The sequence below is a fragment of the Ptychodera flava genome, chromosome 14 (assembly GCF_041260155.1).
Source record: "Ptychodera flava strain L36383 chromosome 14, AS_Pfla_20210202, whole genome shotgun sequence".
NCBI classification, from domain to species: Eukaryota; Metazoa; Hemichordata; class Enteropneusta; family Ptychoderidae; genus Ptychodera; species Ptychodera flava.
In genome coordinates this window covers 39,680,372-39,707,614 of record NC_091941.1, presented here as the reverse complement: position 1 = coordinate 39,707,614, position 27,243 = coordinate 39,680,372, and the positions used below count along the sequence as shown (strand labels likewise).

The 27,243-nt window shown below is 38.0% G+C and overlaps 2 protein-coding genes across 2 annotated transcripts in view; both read right to left on the bottom strand.

Annotated features, from left to right (window-relative positions):
- Window positions 1-10,518, bottom strand: part of LOC139150472 (bifunctional glutamate/proline--tRNA ligase-like) — a 41,730-nt gene extending 31,212 nt beyond the window's left edge. The window contains exons 1-7 of the mRNA XM_070722858.1: window positions 10,318-10,518; window positions 3,785-3,869; window positions 2,837-2,936; window positions 2,213-2,369; window positions 1,576-1,739; window positions 979-1,067; window positions 457-583 (exon numbers count right to left, since the gene is read on the bottom strand). Of these exons, the coding sequence (XP_070578959.1) occupies window positions 457-583; window positions 979-1,067; window positions 1,576-1,739; window positions 2,213-2,369; window positions 2,837-2,936; window positions 3,785-3,869; window positions 10,318-10,360 (765 nt within the window). The 5' untranslated portion in view covers window positions 10,361-10,518. The remainder of the gene's footprint in view (window positions 1-456; window positions 584-978; window positions 1,068-1,575; window positions 1,740-2,212; window positions 2,370-2,836; window positions 2,937-3,784; window positions 3,870-10,317) is intronic.
- Window positions 8,095-9,734, bottom strand: LOC139150547 (zinc finger protein 862-like). Its single transcript, XM_070722984.1, has 2 exons — window positions 9,205-9,734; window positions 8,095-8,838 (listed from the first exon to the last, which is right to left on the bottom strand). The coding sequence occupies exons 1-2, from the start codon at window positions 9,691-9,693 to the stop codon at window positions 8,095-8,097; spliced, it is 1,233 nt and encodes a 410-aa protein (XP_070579085.1). The 5' UTR covers window positions 9,694-9,734.
- Window positions 10,519-27,243: the final 16,725 nt, after the last annotated feature.

Genomic DNA, 27,243 nt, shown 5'->3' with positions numbered 1-27,243 from the left:
TAACCATACCTGGTGAGGTAAAAAACAACCATCTCTGAGAATTGACTTTTCCTGAACTTGAAGATTTAGGTTGATGTCAGAATAAAAAGCACATCACATTGATTTGTCAGGAACAACTTGAAATACAACTTCAGACTAATTCATTGTACGGTACATGAACATGGAGCCATCACACCTTTATTGAAAATGTAGCATGATTTCATTTGTGTTATGTACTAATATTAATCTAAAATGTACATATCTTTCATCATTTTACAGGGTGGTTTGATATGGATGTATTTTATATCTTGTCGGATTCAATAGTGCCACCGAACAAAATAGAGCCCTGATATAATTTGTGACGTGATAAACACTTTACTATATTATTTTTAACTAGAGGTAGATACACAAACATGAAGACAGTATTTGAAGGCACAAACTCATAAAATTCACTGATATATCTGTAAGTATTCAAACCTGTTCAAATTCTGATGATTCCTTGGCTGGATTAGTGTCATCAAATCTCATGATGAGTTTACCATCAAAGGCTAGCTGATAGTATTGATTCAACAAAGCAGCTTTAGCATGGCCAATATGCAGGTATCTGAATAATCAAAGATACAAGTGGTAAAACATCAACACCTCATATCTTCAGTTGATATCATTCAAAGCTCACATGTTGAAACAAATATGTAAGAAAGATTTACTTTGCAAATCTGTGCCTTTTTAAATTTACACATTTTCTTATTCAGTTTTGATTTTCATCATCATGCAAATAAAGAGAAAAATTAATGTGTTTAAGCTATCAGTAATTATGAAAAATATGACAATACTCTTGATGATCAAATATCCTTAACACACTGAACTTACATGAAATTACAGTGTATAAAAATCATGAAGAATATTTTAAAAGATATTGTAACTTTGGAATGACTAAATACAGTGTTGTGAAACTGTTTATAATGATGAGAAATGTAAAGCCTTGTAGCTGAGTCTTACCCACTGGCTTCTGGAGGAAACCGCACGACAACTTTGCCTTTTTCAGCTCCTGGTAATTCAAAGAATTTACCAGCATCTTCCTTTTTGCTCTATAAAACAGACATACACATGTGTCACAAAATTATACACTGATATTACAAAATTAAAGATGCATTGATGTCACAAAATGAAACACACATATCACTGATATAACAAAATACATAAAATAGTTTCAAAACAAGTGACCTAAAAGCCGATAGAGCTCTGATGTGTTATGTAGAGAATAACTATTTGTAACACATTGTTGATGAAGAAGATGGAAATCTTTGATAGCTCACTCAAAATATTAAAGGAATTGGATTGGCTGTTTTGAAGAAGAAACTTTGAATGTAAAAAGTTGTCAGATGCCAGTCACCGCCACACATCCACCTATTAGATAAGCTCCATGTCGCTGGCAGCGGAGCTGAAATTATCTTGTGGTAAATTTCACTTTGGATTGCTCTTCTGTACATGCAATGCACACCAATTTGATTTGGTTCACATTGTTTTAATCATGTATTTCACTTCTTCATAAATTTCAGACAAAAATTACAATTATAGCATTGACATTCAACTTACACTAGAAGCACCATCTGTTGCTGTGGCAACAACTGCAGTTGCAAGCTTAGGGGCAGATTTCTCGACAGATTGGAACTTCTCTTGAGAAGACAAGAATTTATACCATCTAGCCACATGATGAGGGGCTTGTTTGTTTTCAACTGCTGCTAGCCATACTCCATTATCTGCATCAAAACGACAATTTTAAAGACTTAATTTGCATAGGTACTGAACACTAATTGTAGCTTAACAGACATTTTGATTTCAAAGTAGAATACTGGAATACAGCTGGTTAAAATTTGGTTTTAGACTAGAGTAACCTTTGAGCCATACTCATAAAACAATATATGAATGAACATCAGAAGTAGTACAGTGTACTGCAGCGTAACATTTTCTTGGTGAGAAAGTATCTGGGGTGAAATGACACTATTAGAACACTGCAAATTACTTATGGAACAGTCAGAAATGTTATCAAAGAGCATGACATGTTACGACAGTTAACAGCAACATGGGAAACTACCTTAAGTTATTTACATATATACTTCACCTAACAACATGTATAGTAATGAATAATTGCCCTGAAATTTCATCTAACATTTAACCCGGTATCTTACTGTAGTTTTCTCAGGGACAACAAAAATGGCAGTATTGGACTTACTTCTGATAGCTCCCCAGACAGCAAAATCAGCAAGAGTCAATGAATGACCAACAAGATAGGTTCTAAGTCCAAGTACTTGATTAAGATACTCTATAGCATCATTGTATTCTGATGGACAACCAAGACGACCAATGCTGTATTCCATCCAGTGATCAACCTATCATAAAATTAAAACAGAAATGTTTGTATTAGTCAAACCCTTACAGATACAGATACAGATTTATTCACAAGATAAATGATTGACACCTTGCAATAATGTAAAATGAAGACAACACCGTGCCTATCAATCTAAAAATTGTTGTAAATATTAAGGCTAACGATATAAATTTTCTGACAAAATTACAGCCAATTACAACATATAAAACTTGACAATGAGACACATAGTTTACTTTACAAATTTATTGAAAGTTGCCTCAAATATTGCATCACACCCATATTTTCAGAAGATCTTGTAAGCTTTATATATTTCATTTCACAATTTAGATGTTTTGCCATCAAGTTTATGAAAGCAACACATCTGCAATTATGGAATTGATATTCTTGTTACCTTAAACAAGGAACTCGATTTTCAAACACTATAACCTGTGTAGAGATCATTTACTTGTTGGACATTTCAATACATACCTCAGTGGCTTCCAAGCCGTTTGTTCCATACAGTTTTACAGCTGGTGCAAGACGAGACAAGTATCGACATATTGCGTAGTTGGTGTTGAAACTCAAACCACTGTTCAACAAACAAATATACACACAAAAAAATTAAACTTACATTCAAATAACTGTTGTCTTACTGGAATTTTTTGAATAAACACTCCAGACAGGTACTTTTGTTAAATTCCTTAAAGCACTCAACTTGGCTCTGTATATGACAGATTCATTAAAGATTGTTTTTATGATGAAACCTCAAGGATTGACAGGTATAGTGTCTTTAGTCATAGTTGCCTTTTAAAATATATCCATCAAAGTGTGAACATATGAAGAGCAAAACATCCCCAATAAATTGCTGCAAATACAAAAACTGTACAAGTTTAGAAAGTGGAAAATAAGAGAAAATACACTACGGATACACAAACATTTTAGCAGGTTAATTCCAGATTGTTGTTCATTATTTGCAGACAATCTCTCATTTTGCTGATAAGATAATATTTCAAAACATACCGCCTACTTCAGAGAAATATAAAGTTTGTACTATGTCAATGGTAGGGTGTTTCTGAAATTAATACTTGGTGCATCAAGCACTATTACAGTAGTTTTTATGAGATGTAGAATTTGATATGATATATTTTTTGTCCATACTGCTAGAATTTACCTTTGTGGAAATATCATTAACTCTCTCCTTGAAGTAGTACTAGTGCATGACTGTATTTTCACTGTATTTTGATAAAATGCAAAATTGTCTTGTATTTTCAAAAATTCATAAAATGGAAAATTTCCTGACTATGCTAGAAACAAACTTTCCTATCTCTGTACTAAATGCATATCACCATGCTGCTACACAAAATTAGCAACTTTGTTTCTCTGTTTGCAAACAATGGTAGACAATTTAGAGTGATGCACTGTTTCTATTATACTAACCTGTTAAGTTGAAGTGTTGTGTTCTGACCCCATTCAACATTAACACTCATCACATCCTTCACATGTTCAACTACCAGTAATGCCACTGTAAACAGAAAGACAAGGGAAACCTGAATATTTACAGGTATGGTAATAACATCCCAGATAACGTACGTAATGTTCTACATATTTCACATTACCTGGTGGTACATGTACCACAAAGGTAATCATTCCATGTCTTGTGTATTCAGATTCATTTATTGTTATCCTATCTGCAAACATAATATTCTGATAGTGCATATATATGTTCTCATGACAAATTAAATTAGGGGTTAACTTCATTTTGTCCCGTAAAAATCAATTTAATTATCATTTACTACGGGTACCTCCAAAGGGGGCACCATGTACCAATGACTGATGGAAATTTTAAACTTTCATCTGTCCCGCGAGACTGAAACGAGAGTTCAAATAATCATATTTTGGTCAAATTTCAGAATTTTTTTATCTCATAATTTCTGTACCACCATATTCCTGAAATCAAAGAAAACCTGGAGCCTTAAAATGACGTCCTTCTTCAACCTATCACGTGAAAACGAGGCAAAATAAGAAACAAGATCAAAATCGTGCAAGTCAAAGCCTTTCACTATGTTGGAGTAAATCAGTTTAAAATTGATAATTTAATTAAGCTTGCGCTACTTTTCCACTTTAAAAATGGAAAACATCACTACATAGTTCACAGGGTTGTTTCCTTTCCGCTATACATGGGAAGTATGCTACAGGTATGTTAATTTGACCATGGAGGTATTAAGATACCTTCATGATTTGACACACTGCAATCAGCTGTGTCAAGTGTGATCAATACGTTCAGTGACTCAGTGACTTTCCATATTATTACTGCAGAGGGGAAAGGAAAATTAATCCTGTAGAACCCATTTTACTGGTGATTGCAAAGCGGAAAGAGAACTCGACCCCCATCCATACCAAATGATTTTATGAATAATAATTCGTAATCATCTGAAAACTTTAATTGGACTGTAAATGCGTTATCGGTCTGTGCTGAGGTTCTAACCTCTACGGTCAACCATGAAGGTAGTAGTCTACCTCCATGGTTCAACTGTTCATTGCGATTGAATGGCACACAGCGATCAATGTGTGCTCAGATAATCGAAGCTGAAAACTGAAGGTTTTTGCCGTCCGATCCTTATACCCAGACACAGCCAGCGTAGGAAATTAACGTCAGTCCTGCGGTCCGAGACCGACTGTTTTCCCGTTGGACCGAGAGTTTCGTCACGTAGGTGGTCCTTGGTGACCGACTGAAATATTACACTCTTCATTTGCGGTTACATAAGTTTTGTTGCTTTTATTTCGAAACTTTCTCTGGATAAATGCTTGTACAATTAATTATCTATGGCACGGCACGGCGAAACATTGCACGAAAGTTGACCTGATCAGGTCAGGTGGTCGTGAACTGTTAGGATATAAGGCGATAGATTTGTTTTCATTACAGCGTACGTAATTGGCTAATTTCCGTGGCTATCACAATTTTCCGCCTATGAAATCATTCCATACATCAAACTGTGACGTGTTGCACACACGCTGAAGCACTGGCGGTGATTTTCCGTGTTCAAGATGTTGAGGTTTCTGGAAGGCTGTGAGCCGCCCAAAAAGAAGACAAAACAATCCCCCGAAGAAAAACTTTGCCATCAGAGAGAGTATGACAAAACACGAGGGCGAGATCATTTCAGTCTTCATGGCAGGTGGAATTTCGGGACTGGCTGCTGTACGATAATCACAGATGTACTGCATGACCTGTCGCAAAGCATATGGTGCTCTCTCCGTCAATAAACTGCCAATACCATGTAAGTCGTCGTTCTCGAATAATTCTAAGAACCCGTTTGTTGTGGGAACAAGTAACTTTAGACACTCAACGTTGACTGCCCACGCAAAATCTGAATATCAAAAATTTGCTGTTGAAGATGTTCGAAACCGTGATGCGCCAGCTGGGAAGAGTTAAGCTGAGATGGCATTGCAGAAAATGAGTACTGCAGTTTTCGGTAAACTTAGCCACCTTTTCCGAAATGCACATGCCATATGTCTGTCAAACCGTCTCTTCAATGATTTTAACTGGATGTCGTCCCTTGATGAGAGAAAAGGTTTAGATGTTGGACAGACATATCAGAATAGCATTGGCATGCCGCCACTTCATCTCAGCGATCAGTGAGATCAACATACTTGATTTGATTGATCTAGTCCTGAGTCTGCCAGCCAGTAGTGCCAGTAGTGCAGAGTGTTAACGGGATTTTCCATTATGAAATTGACAAAAACTGACTATAGAAACAAACTGTCTTCTCAAAGTATGACAGAGATTATGAGAATTAAATTGCATTCTCCAAAGACAGAGGATTTTGATCCCACACCAGCAATACATATGTGGAATTCAGGTTCAAACAGACAACGTAGACCAAACGTCATGGCTACAAGTTCAGCTTTGTTGACGGATATGCTTGCCAGTGCTGGAGAGCAGTGGAACAAAGCAAATCTGCTGGAGAGAGTGAGTGATTCTCTGACAGAATTATACTGAATCATGTGGTTCAGATTTTGAGGACAACCCTGAAAGTGATGAAACTGACCTCTTTGGTTTAGCAGACAGTATTGATTAGTACCCATACCTTATACAATGCAAAGAAACAAGGATGTCTGAGTGTCATCTTTTTGCAGACTTTTAGTGATATTATAATAAAAGTTAACAAACATTAATTTTAGTAACCCATAGCTGTCCATTTTGTTCATAAAATAAAAGACAAACTAATTCTTTAGTATTATCATCAAACACTGGTTTTGAACTGAGATTTGAACTTGCATAAACTTGTAGACCGACTGAGTGAAGGACCGGCAGTTTTCATGGCGGACCTGGAGTTTTTGAGTACTCTTGGTCCTTCTGACCGGTTGAAATTTCTCCTTAAATTCCAACACTGGACACAGCTGCAGTAGTGCAGCTTGAGGTTTTGCCTGGGTATTTGTGTTTCCCGTCTGACCAAAATACCCAGGCAAAACCTCGAGCTACAGTACTCAGGGCTCCCTCTAGCCGAAGTAAACTTTTAGCCACTTGATTAGCCAATCTCAAAAACATTTAGCCATTTTCAGTGATCATTAGTCAGTCTGTCAGTAAGTCAGTCTAGTCGGTTATGCGGGCTGAAATATTAAAGACGCACAATTTGAATATACCTCACTGGGATATTTATTCAACTACAGTCCTAAATGCTACTCAAAAATCACGTGTACACTTACCTTGTTGGGTATCACCAAACTTTGATAACACCCCAGTTAGCTTTGATACTACTGTCTCTATCATGATTTCAACATCCTCCTGGGAATATTTCAACTCCTCCCCAACTGCATTAGTTTTGCAGTTTCAGATACCTGGGTTGCACAACATCTGTACATTTACTTTTTACAGTTTCAATAAATTTAGGGCTTAGAACTCTTCTGTCTTTTCTTGAACACCACAATTTAAAACCCTCATCAAAATCAAAATCTGTGAGGGGTGGTCCCTCAATTTTTATCATCATAAGATTGTGACATTGTCAGTATGCAGTGCATTCCTCAGTGCTGTTTTTATTATGTTGTACCTTGAGAAACCACGTTCAACATTCACAGATGTTACAGGACAGGTAAGGCAAATAGTAGCTAATATACACAGGTTAGGATAGGCTTGATCATGCGTTTTTAAACCCCATTCCCAGAATTCTGTGAACTCCTGATTTCTATACTTACACATGACGTGTTTGAAAAGGGACCACTCACTGATGAGTTTTGCTTTATTTAGTGGTGGATTTACAGTATTTCCATCACCATCAGTTTTATCTGTCCCAAAAATTCTCCCAACTTTGAAATCTCAACATCACCATACTTTGCAATCTGATCAGCCTCTGTTGGTAGTTTAGATGGTACCAGAATATCAAAAGCTGAGCTGATTTCATCATCATTTTCAACAAATCTACTGGCTAGATTATCAGATAGGAAAGTCAAAAATTTCTCACTACTTTTAGCAAAATTCTCCCGCTGTTTCTTATTGGCTGGAATTGTGTGACCATGAAATTCAATTTCAAGCTCTGTTTCATACTCCCTAACACTGTCTAGAAACTGCTGGAAATAGCTACCATTTCTGGATTTTAACTCATCCACTGCCTTTTTACATGCAGTTATGTAATCAGACACTTCTGAAAAAGTGAGGTTGTTAGCCTGCAGAGACAGGCATGTTGTGTGCAGTACTGAAAGCACATCCTGGAGGAAAAACGACATGGCAATAAAGTCATATCTTGCTATGTTTTTCAGCAGTCCTGATACACGGGCATTGTTTTATTTTGTTCCACATCGTCTTTTAGGGCTGAGATTAAAGAGTCTAATGTTCTACAAATAGCTGATACACTATCATAAAAAGACAACCATCGAGTGCTAAACACTTGTTGATACTTCAACTGACTTTCACCCAGACAAGCCTGAGTAGCACTTAACTTGGTTTGATTTTTGGGTGAATAATGATAGTATTTATACAAATCATTCACTGTGGCCTGATATTTTACAAGATAAGACACACAGTCCGCGGCTTGACCACTTGCTAAAGCTAGTTTATGGGCTGCACAGTGTTGTGATAGAATGAACGGGTTGTCCTTCTTAAATCTCGTTGTCAATCCTTGCCTGCTACCGGTCATGGTACTAGCTCCATCAGTGCCCAGAGATATCAGATTTGATAGAGACAGACCCTTCTTCGATAAGATACCTTTCACTTCCAAGTGCAGCTGCTCAGATGTTGCCCTGGTTAGCATCGAGACACTCAGAAAGTGAGATTCCACCTTTCCGTCCACCACGCCGCGTATGTATATCATCAAATTTTGACAAACAGCAATATCTGTCGATTCATCTAACTCTAGCGAATAGAATTTCGCGGCTTTCATCCTTCCAATGACGTTTCTTTCCACAATGTCAGCGATGCAATCAATAAACTCGTCAGTACTCGCACTATGCATGTATGTGACCCTGTCATCTTGACGGAGTACATCTAACGACTTGCAGCCCTATAAAAATAAACAAGGGTAAAAACTAGCACCCCTAAAGCAGACGATTTTGTAAAACATGAACGAAGTGCGGAACACAGATTACATACGTGAATTCATGTCACCAATCGAGACGTGTTCCAAACAAACGTTACGATCATGTTACGTCCACTCCTACAGTGGCTGCACAATTTTAATTCGTTCGGCATTTTGAGATGTAATCTTCAAGCGCAAAGTGTAGCCCTACGTATATACGTAAAGACGTGCTCGCTTCCGGTAGAGCTGTGAGGTAAGGTCACTTGTTCCAACGTTGATGACATGTCCTTTTTGCCAAACCATGAAGTCATAGTAAACGTACAATAAAAAAGGCTTAAATTATGAACAAACCTGTACATCACAGAGCTCTGTAACAGATTTCACTTTCGTTTTGGGGAGGTCTTCTTTTGCGATGAAGTAAACATTTCGCATGGTAGCGACAACAGCGTCTTTCACTGCATTGTATGCTGTGGCAGCGGCTCGTGGCATCTCTTCATTTCTCGCACTGCTTCTTGCCGACTCAGCAAATCTGTGTTCCGCACTCCGTTCATGTTTTACAAAATCGTCTGCTTTAGGGGTACTAGTTTTTTTCCCTGTTGTGAATACATTAGTTCTCCCAGACTTGATACACCAATCGCACATGAAAAGCTGTTTCTCAAATCGCAACCAGCTAAATCGACGGAACCATTCGGGCTTGATCTTGCGACGTACCGTTGGCGTTGCGATCTTTCTGTCACTAACTTCATCATCCCGTTGTTCGGTGTGTTCACCTTTTGATTTTTTCTGGTCGGCTGTGCCCCAAAAGTCAGTCAAAGTTCGCTTCGCTGAATTTGAGGCCATAATAGTGTGTAGTACTCAATTCAAATGCTGATGAATTATCGAATGGGGCGGGATTGGTTTACCCGGGTCTGTGTGCATGCCACAACTAAGGTCACAGAAAGTGTAAGTACAAAGACACGTGTGTCGGAGAGTCCCGAACTCCGAACTCTGACCCGACCGCCCTTCGGAAAACATCGGATAATGTATTTCTATTACCATGATTACCGTTCCGGGCAACTATTTGATTCTTCGGGCTCAATCGTCTTTATTCGGGCACCAAGTTCACGTGAATTGTATTCATGCGTTGCATGCATATGCGCACGATCGCGGCGGAACATTATTTTTATCGCTGCAGGCATCGATCTTGCAGTGTGAAAGGCCGATGATGCGATGTCTACAGCGGGTGTATCAGTTTTTTTTGTGATCGAAAAAAAATGCGTTTCGCCTAGGGTTTCGCCAAATGATAAAATTTTTAGCCAGGTAGAATTTTTGATCGCATTTGGCGAATTGGCGAATAGGTAGCGGGAGCCCTGCAGTACTGCAGCTGAACCTCGATCTAAAGCACAGTGGCTAGGGGCCGGGGGGCCTATCTATAAATACAACTCGTCAAAAGTCCGCACCTCATAGAACGAGGACTGGGCTTACCTAAGGGAGGATTGGATGTGCTAGCGTTGATCGTTGTCGCCATCTTGTCCTCTATTCCGATATCCCTCCTTTCAGCTTTTAGCAGAATTACTTTCGACTTTTTAAAAGCGATCGAGTATTACGGTACGGGTACCGATCTGGTGAAATGCGGATGGTGCAACGTGTGTGAAATACTGTAGGTCATAGGTTATTCCTGTAGAAAATTTATATCCGCTTGAAGAGCGCCATCTATCGCTAGACAGCGCGGTTGGTGAACGTTCACCCACGTCCACACACAGGGAATTTAGTAATCTTCTTGTTGTTGTTGTTGTTGTTGTTGTTGTTGTTGTTGTTATTGTTGTTGTTGATGATGATGATGATGCTCGTGAATCAGATAGTGACATTGTTCCAGGGAAATGCCTTGTCACTTTCTAATGAAAGAATGTTCATCGTACAGTATTAATATAACTTCAAAGCTAATAGCTGAAATTGTAATACACATAGGGCTAATGTCCCTAAGGGATGGACCATTAGACCTTGGGAGGGGGGGTGGTCACAATGAAATTGTGAAAATTTTTTTTTTACTATTGTAAATTTCTGAATTTTTTTTTTCCAATTGAGATTAGCTGTGCAAATTTTTTTTTTCAGAGTAAATTTTCAGATTTATAATTTTTTTTCGTTCGTCGCTGTCTGAAGATAAAGAGGGCAAACATGTGGTGCCAAGCACCACAAGTGGCCACGCAAGCGGTCACTGGGAAGAGGTCAGGAGAGGGGTGTCCCCCTGCTGCTGTTGGAGCTTTTGAAAAATAGAGATTAAAATGGTGTTATTTGGTGGCACTTGGGGAGTATTTTTGCCGGGGGAGGTCAGGAGGGGGTGTCCCCCCTCCTGCTGTTGGAGCTTTTGAAAAATAGAGATTAAAATGGTGTTATTTGGTGGCACTTGGGGAGTATTTTTGCGGGGGGTGGTCAGGAGGGGTTGTCCCCCTCCTGCCGTTGGAGCTTTTGAAAATAGAGATTAAAATGGTGTTATTTGGTGGCACTTTGGGAGCATTTTTTCGGATTTCACATCTTCCTCTGAAACATGGTCTTCTTGCTCCTCAGTAGCTTCGTATACTTTTGAAAATTGACTATTTTGGCTTCCTGGCTTCCCTTACTACTGCGTGGTGAAATGCCTACATTCACCCACCAAACATCATCGTCCTCTATTCCGATATCCCCCTTTCAGCTTTTAGCAGAATTACTTTCGACTTTTTAAAAGCGATCGAGTATTACGGTACGGGTACCGATCTGGTGAAATGCGGATGGTGCAACGTGTGTGAAATACTGTAGGTCATAGGTTATTCCTGTAGAAAATTTATATCCGCTTGAAGAGCGCCATCTATCGCTAGACAGCGCGGTTGGTGAACGTTCACCCACGTCCACACACAGGGAATTTAGTAATCTTCTTGTTGTTGTTGTTGTTGTTGTTGTTGTTGTTGATGATGATGATGCTCGTGAATCAGATAGTGACATTGTTCCAGGGAAATGCCTTGTCACTTTCTAATGAAAGAATGTTCATCGTACAGTATTAATATAACTTCAAAGCTAATAGCTGAAATTGTAATACACATAGGGCTAATGTCCCTAAGGGATGGACCATTAGACCTTGGGAGGGGGGGTGGTCACAATGAAATTGTGAAAATTTTTTTTTACTATTGTAAATTTCTGAATTTTTTTTTTCCAATTGAGATTAGCTGTGCAAATTTTTTTTTTCAGAGTAAATTTTCAGATTTATAATTTTTTTTCGTTCGTCGCTGTCTGAAGATAAAGAGGGCAAACATGTGGTGCCAAGCACCACAAGTGGCCACGCAAGCGGTCACTGGGAAGAGGTCAGGAGAGGGGTGTCCCCCTGTTGCTGTTGGAACTTTTGAAAAATAGAGATTAAAATGGTGATATTTGGTGGCACTTGGGAGTATTTTTGGCCGGGGAGGTCAGGAGGGGGTGTCCCCCCTCCTGCTGTTGGAGCTTTTGAAAAATAGAGATTAAAATGGTGTTATTTGGTGGCACTTGGGGAGTATTTTTGCGGGGGGTGGTCAGGAGGGGGTGTCCCCCTCCTGCCGTTGGAGCTTTTGAAAAATAGAGATTAAAATGGTGTTATTTGGTGGCACTTTGGGAGCATTTTTTTCGGATTACACATCTTCCTCTGAAACATGGTCTTCTTGCTCCTCAGTAGCTTCGTATACTTTTGAAAATTGACTATTTTGGTTTCCTGGCTTCCCTTACTACTGCGTGGTGAAATGCCTACATTCACCCCACCAAACATCATGCATATCTCATGATTTACAATTGATTTTGACAAGCTGAGAAGCTAAAATAAGCTAAATAATATAGTGAAATTTGCATATTTATGTTTTTAGAGCAATTGTTGCCCTTTTTTGATCAAAACATCTATTTCTCTGTAGCAGCATGTCCAAATGATTGGATGTGTATAGATGTGTTGAAATTTCAATATTTGTCTTTTTGGGCAATTTATGCCATTCATGGTCAAAAAATCTGTATTCTCTGAAAGGGCTTGTCCAATTTCTTTGAAATTTGCTACACAAAAACGATTAACCATGCAGATTTATTCAGTATTTGCTATCGATACTTTCAAAGTTCAACCCTTTTATGTGTTTTTGTGTTGGGATTTGTTGGATAGATGGCATTCTACGTAGTGTATTGTTGAATGTTAAAACATGTGTTGCTGTTGTATTTGAGGCTGTTTTTTGAGAAAAAAGAATTGAAAATGCCTTTTTAAAAGCAAAATAATACATAATGACTTGATATGTTGTTTTATCATTATTGACGTGTTTCTATTTGTTCACCCATTCTTGCATTCATCATTGTAATAAAATGCTGTGAAAAAAATGAAACTGATGTGGCCTGCATCTGTTTACCTTGATCTTAAAAGGCAAATACAACTTTCTGTCTTGACAACCATACCATAGTTTCAATGTTTTACCTAGTGTACCTGCTGGTTTGTACTCAGGAAACAAGTAGAAAACAGGCTCTATAATTTCATAATTTTCAAGTGATCAGAATACAAAAGTCCTGAAAAGATAAGATAATCACAACTTCCAGTATAAGGGATACAGTCACTCTAAATGTATAAATTAAAATTAAAAATGTGCCGGGAGGATGTATTAAAAATACAGAAAGTTGCTTACTGTCGGTAAAATCTAAAAAAAATTCAAAATTTTAAAGACTTTTGCAGATTTTTTTTTTTACGCCTTTGTCTTCTTATTTATTTTTTTTTTATTTTGCAAACTAGTTTGAAGATTTTTTTTTTCCTAACTTTCTGCTCTGAAATTTTTTTTTCTGTTTTTGACCACCCCCCTCCCAAGATCTAATGGTCCGTCCCTAAAGCTACTATAGACATGAATACAAAATTAAGTATTTCCTAAATGTATGAAATTATCTCACTAAAGTCATCAAAGGGACCTGTATATCAAATATTAAAGCTGTCTGACCAGCGGTTTTGAAAAAAACAAGTGACCCAACAGCTGACAGAGCTCCGCTGTGTTATGTGGAGAATAACTTTTTGTGACACACGTGTTGATGACGAAGGTGGAAATCTTTATAGCTCATTTCAGGTTGGCCTGATCAAAAATGGCAAAATTAGCTGCAAAAATACAAAACTGAACATTTCATCATAATTTCAATATATTACATTAAGATAAACCCTAGGAACCTGTGTATCATATATCAAGGCTATCAGATGAGTAACTTTTGAGAAACAAAGGTTTTGACCAAAAATGGCAAAAATTGACCCCAAAATACAAAATTGTATATTTCATCATTAAATTTGAATATGTCATATTTTGATCATTCTTATGAACCTGTATACCAAATATCAAAGCTGTCAAACAAGTGGTTTTGATGAAATAAATGTTTTACCAAAAATGACAAAAAAATACCGCAATTATACGGTGTCACTCAAATTTGATCAGAATTGGTAAATACCAAAGATCAACAATATGTGTTGTTTCTACCTGTTCAGTGCAGGAAAATTCTATGTTGATGCTATGACAATGATTTCTGCACAGTACAACCAGAAAAAAAACAAGAAATATTTAAACCAGAAAAACAAGAATGACAAAAGTAAATAAGGTCTGAAACTTTAGGTACTAGAGGTCAACTTTAGCAACATGCATAGCAGAAAGGCAGCTAGTCCCTCTTAGTTTGAGCATAGACAGTCTCCCCCCCCCCTCTACTGTCTGTGGTTTGAGCAGGTCTTAGTCTGGTTCCCTGACCCATTTCCCCGGTAGAGGGCGTGGGGAAATATAGGGTCAGGTACCGGCTAATGTAAACATGGACGCTATTGGGTTAAAATAAAACAAGCTGTGATTGGATAAAAGTAACACTTGTAACTTTTTCTCATGTTTCTTGGGTTTCGCACTTCCAGGCTCACTTGACACCAACTTCTTGTTTGTACCACAAAGCAGTGGGGGTAGAAAGAAAGACCTTTTACCTCCATGATTTAGCCACTGTGATTTAGCACACCTCTTGATACTTTTAGAACGTCGACATGATGCCTGGCATTTTTTATGAAATTCGGACAACATTCTATCCATCGAAATCAATCGTCGTTCACAGTTCCAACAAAGTTTGCTTTCAATTAGCTGTGATATTGCAGCAGTACTTGTGGCGTGTATGGAACGTACTCGGGTCATTGGGGTCACGCCACAGTCGGCGATGACCTCAATGACCCTAGCGCGTTCGCATAAGTACTGCTGCGATATCACAGCCAGCCTTCAATCACCTCTATTTCCCGTACTTCTGGATTAATCCTTTCAGTTTATGTTTCCCGTCTCGTGTGCCAATGTTTTTGGTTCGGATATTAGTGTTCGAACATAATTCTGATCCAGTCGAATTTTGACCGGCGTTTTCATAGAAGCAGCCATATTTGTTGTAGCATGTTCTGTCAGGTGACTAACCTCCGCCATCTTGAACAAAATTCTGTTCAAGATGGCTACCCGGTACCTGACCCTATATTTCCCCATGCCCTCTACCGGGGAATGGGTCAGGGAACCAGACTAAGCAGGTCTGTCAATGTGTCACAGTTCATAAACAATGACAGGAAATGACTAATTAGCTGTTTAAGTTACTGCCACCACTCCAGGACATAATAGGTACCCTGCATACAAAAAGGTTAAAGGTCAAAAATCTCTTACTCAGATATGTGGGCTGTTTCAGCTACTGCCACCACTCCTGCACATTTGCAGGATTTCACCCTTTTCTTTCCCATTTGCATATTTTTGACACTGACATGTTCATTTGAACAATGTCACATCTCAACCCCTGCATCTACCTGTACACCAAATACTGAGATGGTAGCTTTGGCGGTTAGGAGCCTTTGCGTGTGACGGACATACATCCGCACATACATACCCACATACATACAGACACCATGGACTCACCATATAAGCTCTTTTTGGTACTTATATAAATACCAAATATGAGCTAAAAATTCCTTAAAAATACAAGTTTGCATATTTCATCACAATTTGAACAAATCCGAGTTTGATCATCCCTAGGGACCTGTATACCAAATATCAAAAGCTGTCTGACCAGTGATTATGAAGATTTACCCAAAACGCTTTTTTTTGCACTAATTTACATATTGTCAACAATATCAAAAAATAAAAAAGAGATTGTTTCTCACAATCATATTTTGCATCTACACAACAAATATCAAATCCGTAAGTACTGCGGTTCTATTTGAGTGGATGGACATCCTCATAAACGGACATACATACATACATACCGACAACGGACGCCAGACAGATACCCATCCAAATAGCTTCTACAGACTATAGTAGCTAAAAAAGAAATTGCTCAAACTTGTTTTAATCCACTGTATGGGTTAAACTTTTTGTGTGATTATTGACAGTGGGTTTCTCCAATCTGAGGTGTCATTAATTTCAAAATATTTGTTGTCATATGCATTGACCACCACAGCGTACAGGTGCATTAGCGAGTCCTTATTCTATCATTGATAATTTATCCCATAGCTCATTTTCTGAAACTTACGATGAACATACTTCTGTTCTTTCTCCATAAAAAATTCTTCAAATATTTCAATCAAGCATTTGAAAGCAATCACTTTTACACCAACAATAACAAACCTTGATGTAAAAAGTTCGCATATGAATCAGCACTACGGTTTCATGTATCTGTTGGGGGGGGGGGGGTTGTGGGTGCTTTGATTTCTCTCAAGCCATGGAATGTTCAAACCTACACGACGACAGCAAAGATGTCCACCTATTTATACGTAGTCATTCATTTCAGCTCCACCAAAAGTTTCTTTCATTCCTGAACAACCTACTTAACTTTTAGAAACACAGAGATACGGGATCAGGGCAGTGGAGTAAAGAAATGTACACTGGAAACACTACTACCAGTAATCAATTGAGCCGGTGTTACTCCAAGATTTAAGTTTTATCCCTTTATGTTTAACATATCCTGTGTAAAGTGTGTATATTGATAAACACCGGTTCAGAGTTAATTCCACATTTTATGATAAGGAAACCAATCAGAATCCTAAAACCAATTCCCTCAAGACACTCCCTCCCCCAAAGACCTTGATCAACTCCTCTTCAGGTACTATATTACTCCATGTTCAGGTTTCTAAGCCAAAATAAAATCTGCTCCACACAAACAAGATTTTTTTTGTTAATGGTTTCTTCGAGCTTTCAAACAAAACATTTAGTATGTCTGGTCTAGAATTTATAGACCCCCATTGGATTTTTATTCAACTCTCATGATTTAAACTCCACATTGGCTTATGTGAGGCAAATGCAGTAATTTTATTCACACAGAAATAGACTACATGTCAATAAACACAGTCCATAATCCACTGTCATCATAGCATTATGTGAAGTTTCTATGATAGGAATAGTTCACAACCAACAGATGAGTCATTGGATGTCATTCTCAGGGGTAAGATTCTGTTCTGTCAGCAATGTCTCCGACTCAAGTCTCAAATCTTCTCTAAGCTGAATGCTCCAAAAGGTGATATCTTCATTGGTTGCTGTGAAACACCAGCCATGTAGTCTGAAATCTCTGCATCTCCTGAGATATTAGTCAAGCTGCAAAAGAAAACAAAAAAATACCACAATTATACGGTGTCACTCACATTTGATCAGAATTGGTACGTATTGCAATTTCCATTGTCATGGTATTTCTAACTTGGCTCGGAGAGACTTACAATTTCACAGAAAAAATTATGCATTGACGAAGCAAATTTGGATGGCAGACAGAATAAAATTGCACATTCTGGTTCACTAAGGGAAGTGATATACTTATTTTTGGCAACATTGTGCCTGTAAAGAGCTGCTCACCTTTTTAAAACCAATATCATCAGCATATTGCCTGAAACACTGCCTGCATATGTTTAGTCCATATTTCCTGATAAGGCCATGTCTATTACCACATACACGGCTGTAACAGAAATACAACAACACGTTAAGCAACCTAATGGGTGGATAGATAAAGAGTGGGCATCATGGATGTGATACTGTACTCTTCAGATTCTCATGAAGAAAATATATGACTGTATATTAGGGAATCACAATATACCAATTGCAGTATGGAAACTACACAACAGCTAAAGAAGCTTATTGACAATTGGAATAGCATGATCAGCAGACTGGCAGTGCAGAAAGTATCATTCCATTCTAGGTCTATTACTCTACCATTGTTATGTTTAAACTATATGTATCACTAAAAGGTATCTGGGTGTTTGGTACAATTATCACTGAATATAGTAACTTTTGGTATATGATAACACACTTAAAAGTGCAGTCACAAATTGTTGTCATGCCTGCCATTGAAAAGTAAAGAGATCCTGTGATGTTGGAGCATATTACTTTCTAGCCCTCGATCCATTTGTGGAACGTGGGAAAGGCTGTTTTGAAATTTTGACACTTTATGCCCTCCCCATCAATGCTGTGGCAAGGTCTATACAAAGGTCTGGTGAGTGTGTCACACTGTGAAAGATACTAGTAAATCTGTTATTACGACGAGAAGCTGTCGATAGTTATGTGGGTAGTTTTGTGTATTTAGACTACAGCAAGGCATTTTACGAGTTGTTGTACTCAATTCTTATTTGTAATCATTGATGACCCATGAGTGTGGTGCACTAACAAGCAGCTTCTTCTATAGATTGGGCCATAGCGGTGGTTGGGAGAGCATGCATTGATGCAGTGTGCAAATGTGCAAACTGCCTGCCCCATGTTCCCCAAATGGATCAAGGGTTAATTAGTTTGTTGCCATACCACTTCTCGAATGTTGCCTTTTATTGATACATTGTGTTATGGATAATTTTTAAAATTTATCACTGGATAGAAGCGCAGAGAAATATTGTTTTAGTAGGCACACACACATTGGACTGGAACCCGGCTATGAATGGTTACACTGTCACAGGTTACTTTATCCTCAAGTGAATGTCACTTGCTGTACACCATGGTCCTATAATTTGAAATACAATCGCGCCACGATTCTACAGCATACTTAGAGTTGATTTGATCAAAACCTTGAATGAGATATATAATGTATTGGTCCTAAATACGGAAACCTCGCGTACCTATGCTATAGTATAGTTCCCAAAGGTGCCATGTGCATTTTAGCCCTGTTCCCTATCCAATATGTAAATTTGTGTTTTAATTCAGTCGCGTCGGAGTATTTCTTGGGCGCGTGTGTAGAAACATGCTCCCCATCACACTAGATAACGGCAGCTTGTCTGCAGTGAGCGAGATCACAATAAAAACATTCTGCCGCATCATTCAATAGACGAATGACCCGTAATCGAAGATGCAGGATCTGGTACCCAAACACTCGACCGGAACAGCTCATTCCGGGGTCTAATTCCGCCATTTTGAAATTGCAGTTCTCATTCAGTGGCACATGTCGGGAAAAACTACGCGACAAATTTCACACTATTGTTAATAATTACACTTGTTTTTTGCATCTATATGAAGCACGATAGTTTTAAAAACACATAAAGTGTGTTCATTATGACATACCAATATCTAGAACCTTGTCCGTACTTCCTCGGATGCGAGTACCATAACGTTTGAAAACCCATTTTGGCGACTGTGTTGCAAAGAGGCAGAACGTGGTTTACCTTGCACCTTAATATGGTTCAGATACCCAAGATGCATTGCTCAATGAACTCATGCAACATTCGTAGGATGGACAAAGTTGGTGCTAGAGTCTTTATACTTATGCACATATGAATTCCACTGTCAATTAAAAGCAGAAAGGTCAAGAATGAAAACTCACTTTATGTGTTACCGATCTTCAAAAGAGTGTAACACAAGATAGAGCATGGCGGTCCATGTAGTGTGGTAGTATCGGATCATTGGGTAAATCATACTTATCTGTAGAGGGCGCCTGTCTCAATCGCAAATATTCAGCCTTTTTTGTCTTCAGACAAGACGCATTGTAACTTAAATGCATTCACAGTTATGTAGATTTGTTTTATTTGTGACTATGTGGAAATAAATTTATCTTTTTCAAAAAAAAAGGTAGCATTGAAATGTTATCTCTCCTCATGGCTGAATACATTGTATTTCACTTATAAGATGATGAACAACAAAACTTAGGATTTTATCACAAAGTTTTCAAGCCTTGTAAGACTTGAAGGAGAAGAATGCATCCTGAATGCATTCATATAATGATCTTTGTAATTAAACAGCTAATTATTTGGGGTATTTTTTGTCTTCTGACAAGACGCATTGTAACTTTAATGCATTCACAGTTATGTAGATTTGTTTTATTTGTGACTATGTGGAAATAAATTTATCTTTTTCAAAAAAAAAGCCTATAATACCTTTACATGTTCACCTCTTTCCTTTACCAAAAGGTACAACTTTGTGCTTCGCTGTATATATATTCGCTGTATATATATAGAGAGAGAGAGAGAGAGAGAGAGAGAGAGAGAGAGAGAGAGCGTTATAAATGATAACACAAAATTACTTTAAGTACAAAGTAATGGTATCTGTTACCTATAAGTTTCATGCATCCTGCAATCATCAGACAGATGAAGTCTTAAGTAACAGATACCATTACTTTGTACTTGGGAGTAATTTTGTGTTATTATATATATATATATATATATATATATATATATATATATATATATATATATATATATATATATATATATATATATATATATATTTTAATAGCGTAGCGGATTTTAATAGCGTATAAAAATTCTAGAGGTCGTGTATTGTAGTTAGAAATGTCCAGAGTAGGCGACGTTTTCACGTGGAAGCCCAAAATATTTCGACAAATTACGAGCAGAAACAAATGCAACGTTTTCACAGTGTCGATCTGCACTGTAATGTCTCTAAAATCTGGACGGTTCCTTTGTAACACGGTGTCTGTGCAGTGCAGGATTCTAGGGTGTACATGTTCATTCAAATCGTTTTACCCAGCACCGGGAGGGGTTCAAGTTTACAAGGCATACACTATTATTGAAAATATATTAATAAGAAAAGTGTTAATATCTGTAATATTCACATGTAATATTCACATGTAATATGTGTTTGTCGAGGAAGACGCAAACGTGACGCTCGCGCTCTATAGCCTATATCTGTAAGAAGTGTCGTAACCTAACAAAGTTGTCGTTTCCACATATCATCACTATAGCGACCGTAATGTGATGCTTGAATTGACTTCTCATTTCCTAGTAGATTCACCCATTTGCTTTTATCAGCTTATCGACTGGCAGAAGAGTCTCTCGAGAAACTGCTAATGATCTGTCTACATGAAGTGCAACATCAGTATCTTGAGCTTCTTGTAACTCTGCGCATGCATTTTACTCTAGACTTAAGAAATCAAGTCACCAGTGCAATTTAAGCTTCATCTTTATTTTTCAAAAAAATATTGATTTTGGTAAAAGTTTTTTTACCATACTTAAATGTCATAATTATAATCTACAACACCAATACACTTGTGTACTGAAGTTTCCATTTGATTTCTCCTTCCACAGACGACTTGACGCAACCTTTTCCCGTATGTAACATAATTGAAGTCAACGCGAATATATCTTCGAATTTTGGGACTTTTACCGTTTATATCGTTGCTGACTCGGGCTTCATTCAAAATTCTGCATCGCATTAAGGAATAGTATATGTTGCAACATCCCTGGAAAAGGTTCTTTATTTTCCGATTTTCCCCTTAGAACATATTCCTTTTCTTGCTAGTATAATAGTCAATGTAGCACGTGATTTTGTAATATCCTAACTGTATTGCCACTCCCTGAGCAAGTTGTTGCTTCATGCTTGTTTTATCTGGAATGAATAAGAGCATTGCAGTTAGCCTGTGAGCGCAGGGTTACTTGGACAAAACCAAATCTGACTAAAATCAGACGTAACACGATTGGAACTAGTTTGGGATAATCGGATGAACATATTTTTCAAATTTCTCAAGAGTGTTAGGTATCCTATAGCTGGATGCGATGTTGCAATATGACAAATTACTCATAAAACAGGTGTGTAGCTTAAAAAGAAAAGAAGATGAGCTTACATTTGCAGATTAAACCGGCATTACACTACCCAATTATCCCAAATTAGTTCCAATCGTGTTATGTAGAGATGGTGACGTGTCCACCTTTGCTTGTTCTATGATGTTCTAGTCGTGAGCTGTAAAGAGTACACAACCAGCCAACAACTTAGCAACAAAGAATAAACAATGGTGAACACCTCGGCATCTCTACCAGAACAACCACTTAGTGTGAAAATTGGAAAAGGAGAGAAAGACATAATGCTATAACGGAAAGCACTGTGAGATGTGAGACATCTAGTAGAAAAAGAAAGAATAGAAATTGATTTGAAGAAAAACAAAAGTTAAAGGGACGTACGTGTGACTTGGTTGACTGCAGTTCAATGAGTGTGTACCGATCAAATTCACACTTTGCAAGCCTTTGTTTTCCATGGAATTTGCAATCAGAAGAAATAGTTTGCTTTTTGGCCTATCCCCGGCCCCTTATTAATATTTTATCTGAAATGCGTCGTCTCGGACTCAGGTTGATTCGACTGTTGGGAAACCAATAATGCTGAAAGGTTTATTCAGGGAGGGTGTTGTCTTTGACAGGCATATCTAAACTTAGGTAGCTTTCAACAATTACGGAGAGGGTAGGCTTCGGAGATTCGGACATGCTGGTCCTAAAATGTGTGACCGCCACTTTTCTAAAATGTTACCTTTCCTTGTACAAATTGCAAAACGCGACTACAAGTACACAAATTTCTGCTCTCCAGTGATGATCTATTGCTAATTTTCTGACAAATTTACTACACGATTGAAAAGCTAGAAACACAGACATGTTTTAGCAGTGTCAGTTGATGAGTGTAAAAGTATCGTGACTATCAGCATCTCGCTCCAGGGTCTATGCTTTAGCTGAGAGTGTGTCTAAGCAATCACAAATTTACTCATTTATTAGCTTGTCATATGTACTTGGATTAATGGTGAATGCACTGTGTAGTTTTCTGTGCTTGAAAAGTGCCTTCTCGGCCAACCAATTTTTATACTTTATTTTGTTTTTTGATTAAAAGTTATATTTTTACATAACATTTGCAAAGCTATGACAATTGCAGCAGTTAGTTCAGCTTCAAAACTTTATTGTGAATAAAGTAGACAAAATTGTAGATAACTAAGCACTGTACTCCATTTTAATTTAAGCTACTGTTACTTAAGAAAATGTTACCAATAAAACAACTTAAATACAAAAAAAAGTAGACGTTGATTTCACTCCAGTGCATGTTAATCTCATCCGTCAGACTCCCTTTAAACACTGTGTAATCTGTATCAGCCATGGTGATCACTTGGAGTGTAACGCGATGCAGTCTTTCCTCATAAAATGTACCTAAAACTCGTAAACCACATCCGATTCGATTTTACTGTTGTTTTTTTTTCAGTTTTTCTAGTATCATCGAAGTAAATCTCACGAGGTACATCATCAACTCATTACTTAATCATCATATTAAAAGAGGGTTATCATTTTTGAGTAACCATTTCAGGATATTCATATTTATAGTCTGGATTATAACAACAACTAGGCTTGTCCAAAACGTACTCGGCGTGGGCAAAAGTCGGGTTTATAAAAGGCAACCCTCCCCGGATAGTTTTCTTAGTTTTACCCCTTTCCCTGCCCAGGCACGATGCTGAAGTTATTTTCGTATTCGTTTTCGTATTCGTTTTCGTATTCGTATTCGTATTCGTATTGGAGTCACTGACAAAATTTTTTATTTTTAGTCCAAATTTCGTACGTATTATATAAAAGTACTGTCTTTACAGAACTTAAAGTGCTTTTTATATGACAATATATCGATACTTCAATATTTGAGAATGTAAGTTGAAAAAGATCCAATCTTTTAGGCCCTAGATTGAAAGATATCGTTGCTATAATTAGAGGAGAGATTTTAAAAACAAACGGCCAGTACACAGGCACTCCTTAGCTGGGTAGTCTGTTGAATAGATCGATTTTCGGTTCGATCTATCGATCCCGTAGTCGATATGCGCGCCATTGTAACAAAATACACACTAGGTTACAGTGGCGGGCATACTGACCACGGGATCGATAGATCGAGCCGAAAATCGATCTATTTAGCAGACTACCAAGCTATTAGCGCCTGTGGGCCAGTAGTAGTCTTTGGAGGAAAGATTTTTTAAACAAACATCATTTTCGTATTCGTATTCGTATTCGTTTTCGTATTAACTTTATCACAACAACCAACTTAAACATTCTGTTGACATCATTATTATCGATAATGGAATTTAGCTGACCCGCCCAATTTGACGAGTTGTAAACTTAAAAGGTAATTTTCTTGTTTTAAACTGATATCTCTGAGAAAGTGATCGTCATAACGACAGTGAATGCAGGGCTCAACGTTATCGCATGCCCCTAAGTCGATGACATGCTATATTTAGACTGCTGTCGCAAAGAAAATATCATCTCATATGATGTGGGAAAGCGTCATAAAAGAAAACGAGATGAATAAAATGGTATCATAGGCCTATGTCCCGATCGGTACATTTGTTTCCCTAATAAAGATTAAATTAATGTGTGAGCTGTTGTCAGAGTCTTTATTTCAGTACGGCCCATCTCTTTTTCTTTCTTGCGTTTGCGTCAACTGTCATTGCCAGAACATGTTGATCAACTTGCGTTATGATAAGATACACCAGAATGCATGGAAATTAATTTGTATCGCGAAATATCGAGAAATACCTGTATTCTATGATAAATAGACTTCAGCTAGTCTAGTAGCTGTCGCAACTGGCTCGATCGGTTTCCGTCATTTGTTACTGTGCGATCCAGTTTCAGTGTTACGCAGTTTGCCCCGCTCTACAACTCCGTTCTGCAGGTCACTCCAAAAACTTTCAGCAGTACTAGTTTGGGGGACCAATTAAGCCGCTAGCCGTAGATAGCTACTTTTTTCAACAAAAACTCTGAATAGAAATGCAGCAACTATCAACTTTCGATAGATATTTTGTAGGCAAGAGAACAAAACTCAAACGCATATGCGCATTTAATCCTAGCTGTGATATCGCAGCGGTACTTGTGGCGTGTATCGAACTCGCTCGGGTCATTGAGGTCATCGCCACAGTCCCATCCATGGTCTGTTCTCTACTACCTCCATGGTTCTACATAATTGCAGTCGCTACCCGGCAGATTTGCCATGATATTTCAACAAAGTTGCTTGCTATTTAGATCTAGCTGAAAAACAAAACCTTTATGAAACAGGATAATCCAGTCCAAGCTTGATGAAACCGATGCTTTGATCTGCTTTCCAAAGGACAATTTCCGGAAATGGTCTAGCCGGTCACATGCCACTAACGCAAATATTCATTACGCACGTGAACGCATGAAACATGTTGCAGTTACTGGTTGCTTGTTTTCCCTTGTCAGCTATATTTTGATGACATTTTATGCTGGGATTATGATTGGTTCATTTGAAATGATGTGACAGCACTAAAACTGCTTCTGATACTTGATTGGATTGTAGTAAAATTTATCATTAAATTCATGGGATATTTTGACAGATCATTCAAGATAACATCAGCAGACACATTGGCAGCGCTGTGCAGAGGAGAGAACGCGCTCAAACCTTTGAGTAACTCCGCTCAACGGCTATGCTTATTCAATGCGTATTTTGGGGTCGTGGCCTTTCAGGACAATGCTCCGTGAACACTGAGCGAATATATGTTGTATTTGATCACGTATACGTATGGAGAAATGTCTTGAAAAAAATTCAGTCGCAATCTCATAAAATTTTGTCGCCTATGCGACTGAAAATGGTCGCTACTTTGAGCCCTGATTGAATGTAATACATGAATTATCGGTCGGTCCGGTTTTATGTATAATATTGCTCACATCTTTACTCTGAAAGATAAACTACCTATTGTCATTGATTTATGTTACTTTCTCCCCTGTAGCAGCACGTACAACTTAGTCGTAACTTGCAATTTTGTAATTTTTGCCTTACCGCACTCCCTGAGTTTTGTAAAGTATTGTATTGTATTGTTATTATAATTTATTTCAGGTTTACGTAGAGCCATATCAAAATCAAGTAAAATACTTGAAATACAAATTGTAAATGGATATGATCATTCTAAAGTGAGTCCAAAAGGATGACCGGATATAACAATTTCACATTTTTTATTCAGATGGTTGTCCTAGACAAGTCCCCCGTTCATCATAGCTTTCAACAGTCACCCGTTTTGCAGCGCCTCACAAAAATCTGCCCTCCCCGCAAAACAATGGTACAGTCCAGGGCAGCTCCTTTGCATCCGCTCTCACGAGTCCCATTACTTGGCACTGACCACCTGATTTCGGGGTGCATCCAGCTGCCCGGTCAAGAGACATTGGCTAGCGAAGATGCTGCCTTACCAGATCCCAACCGATTTTAAGTATTTTTTTTCAAATAAAATGAAGTGAACAAAATTCTTTAAAATCTACAAATGCAAATTTATGTAAATTAACCAAATTTGGCAGATGAATTACGAAACAAATTATCACAATATTTAAACCTCAGTAAATATCGTATATTGCACGTTTCATACCTGAAACCTGGACTAAAAATAACAATTTCTGTCAGTGACTCCAATACGAATACGAATACGAATACGAAAACGAATACGAAAATAACTTCAGCATCGTTGCCCAGGCTCTCTTGGTGCAACATAGGTGAATGGCACGGTGGACACAAGTTGCCACGGATTCTGCAAAATCTGTGCATCATCAGTTTTCAGCGTTTTCTTGTAACCTATTTTATTCGACGGACGCCCTAAGAGACCCGTGTAGAAATATGTCACTTTTGTTGGCTGTCAAAGTAAAGATTCTCAATCGAATTCTCCGCTCTCAACGGATGCATCCTATACGTCAGACTGACGTAATATCGACAAGTAAATTAGGGACTGGTCAGTTTCTTCGGCCTGAGGGGGGCGGTGGATTCATGAGGTCATCCTGTGTTTGAAATGGTGAATAGTGGGTAGGAGGGTCGGTGTGTTTTTGAATTACAACACGGGCTCATACTTGCCTAAAATGCATTGTACCAGCCACGAATTTCATCATTCAGTTGAATTTGTCGGCGTGCCCTTCGGGCGCATAGGGTTATTTAATATATCTGACATGTAGCCTATATAACAGATATCTAGATGTTTGTATATAGGAAGTTTGTTTTGCAAAGCATCATACGAACCACAAACTGTATCATTCATTTACAGCTTCCGACGTGCCCTTCCATTTATGTACAACAGTTCTGGACATCTGGTTATGCATAGAAGGTGCTCATTCAAAATACTGTATCCAAACTTTAAAATTGAAACTTTGAAATTCCTATCTTACAGCTGACATTTCAACAATTTTACAAATATATAGATATATAATTTTTTTCACCTTTGTCACGGGGTTGGATGGGG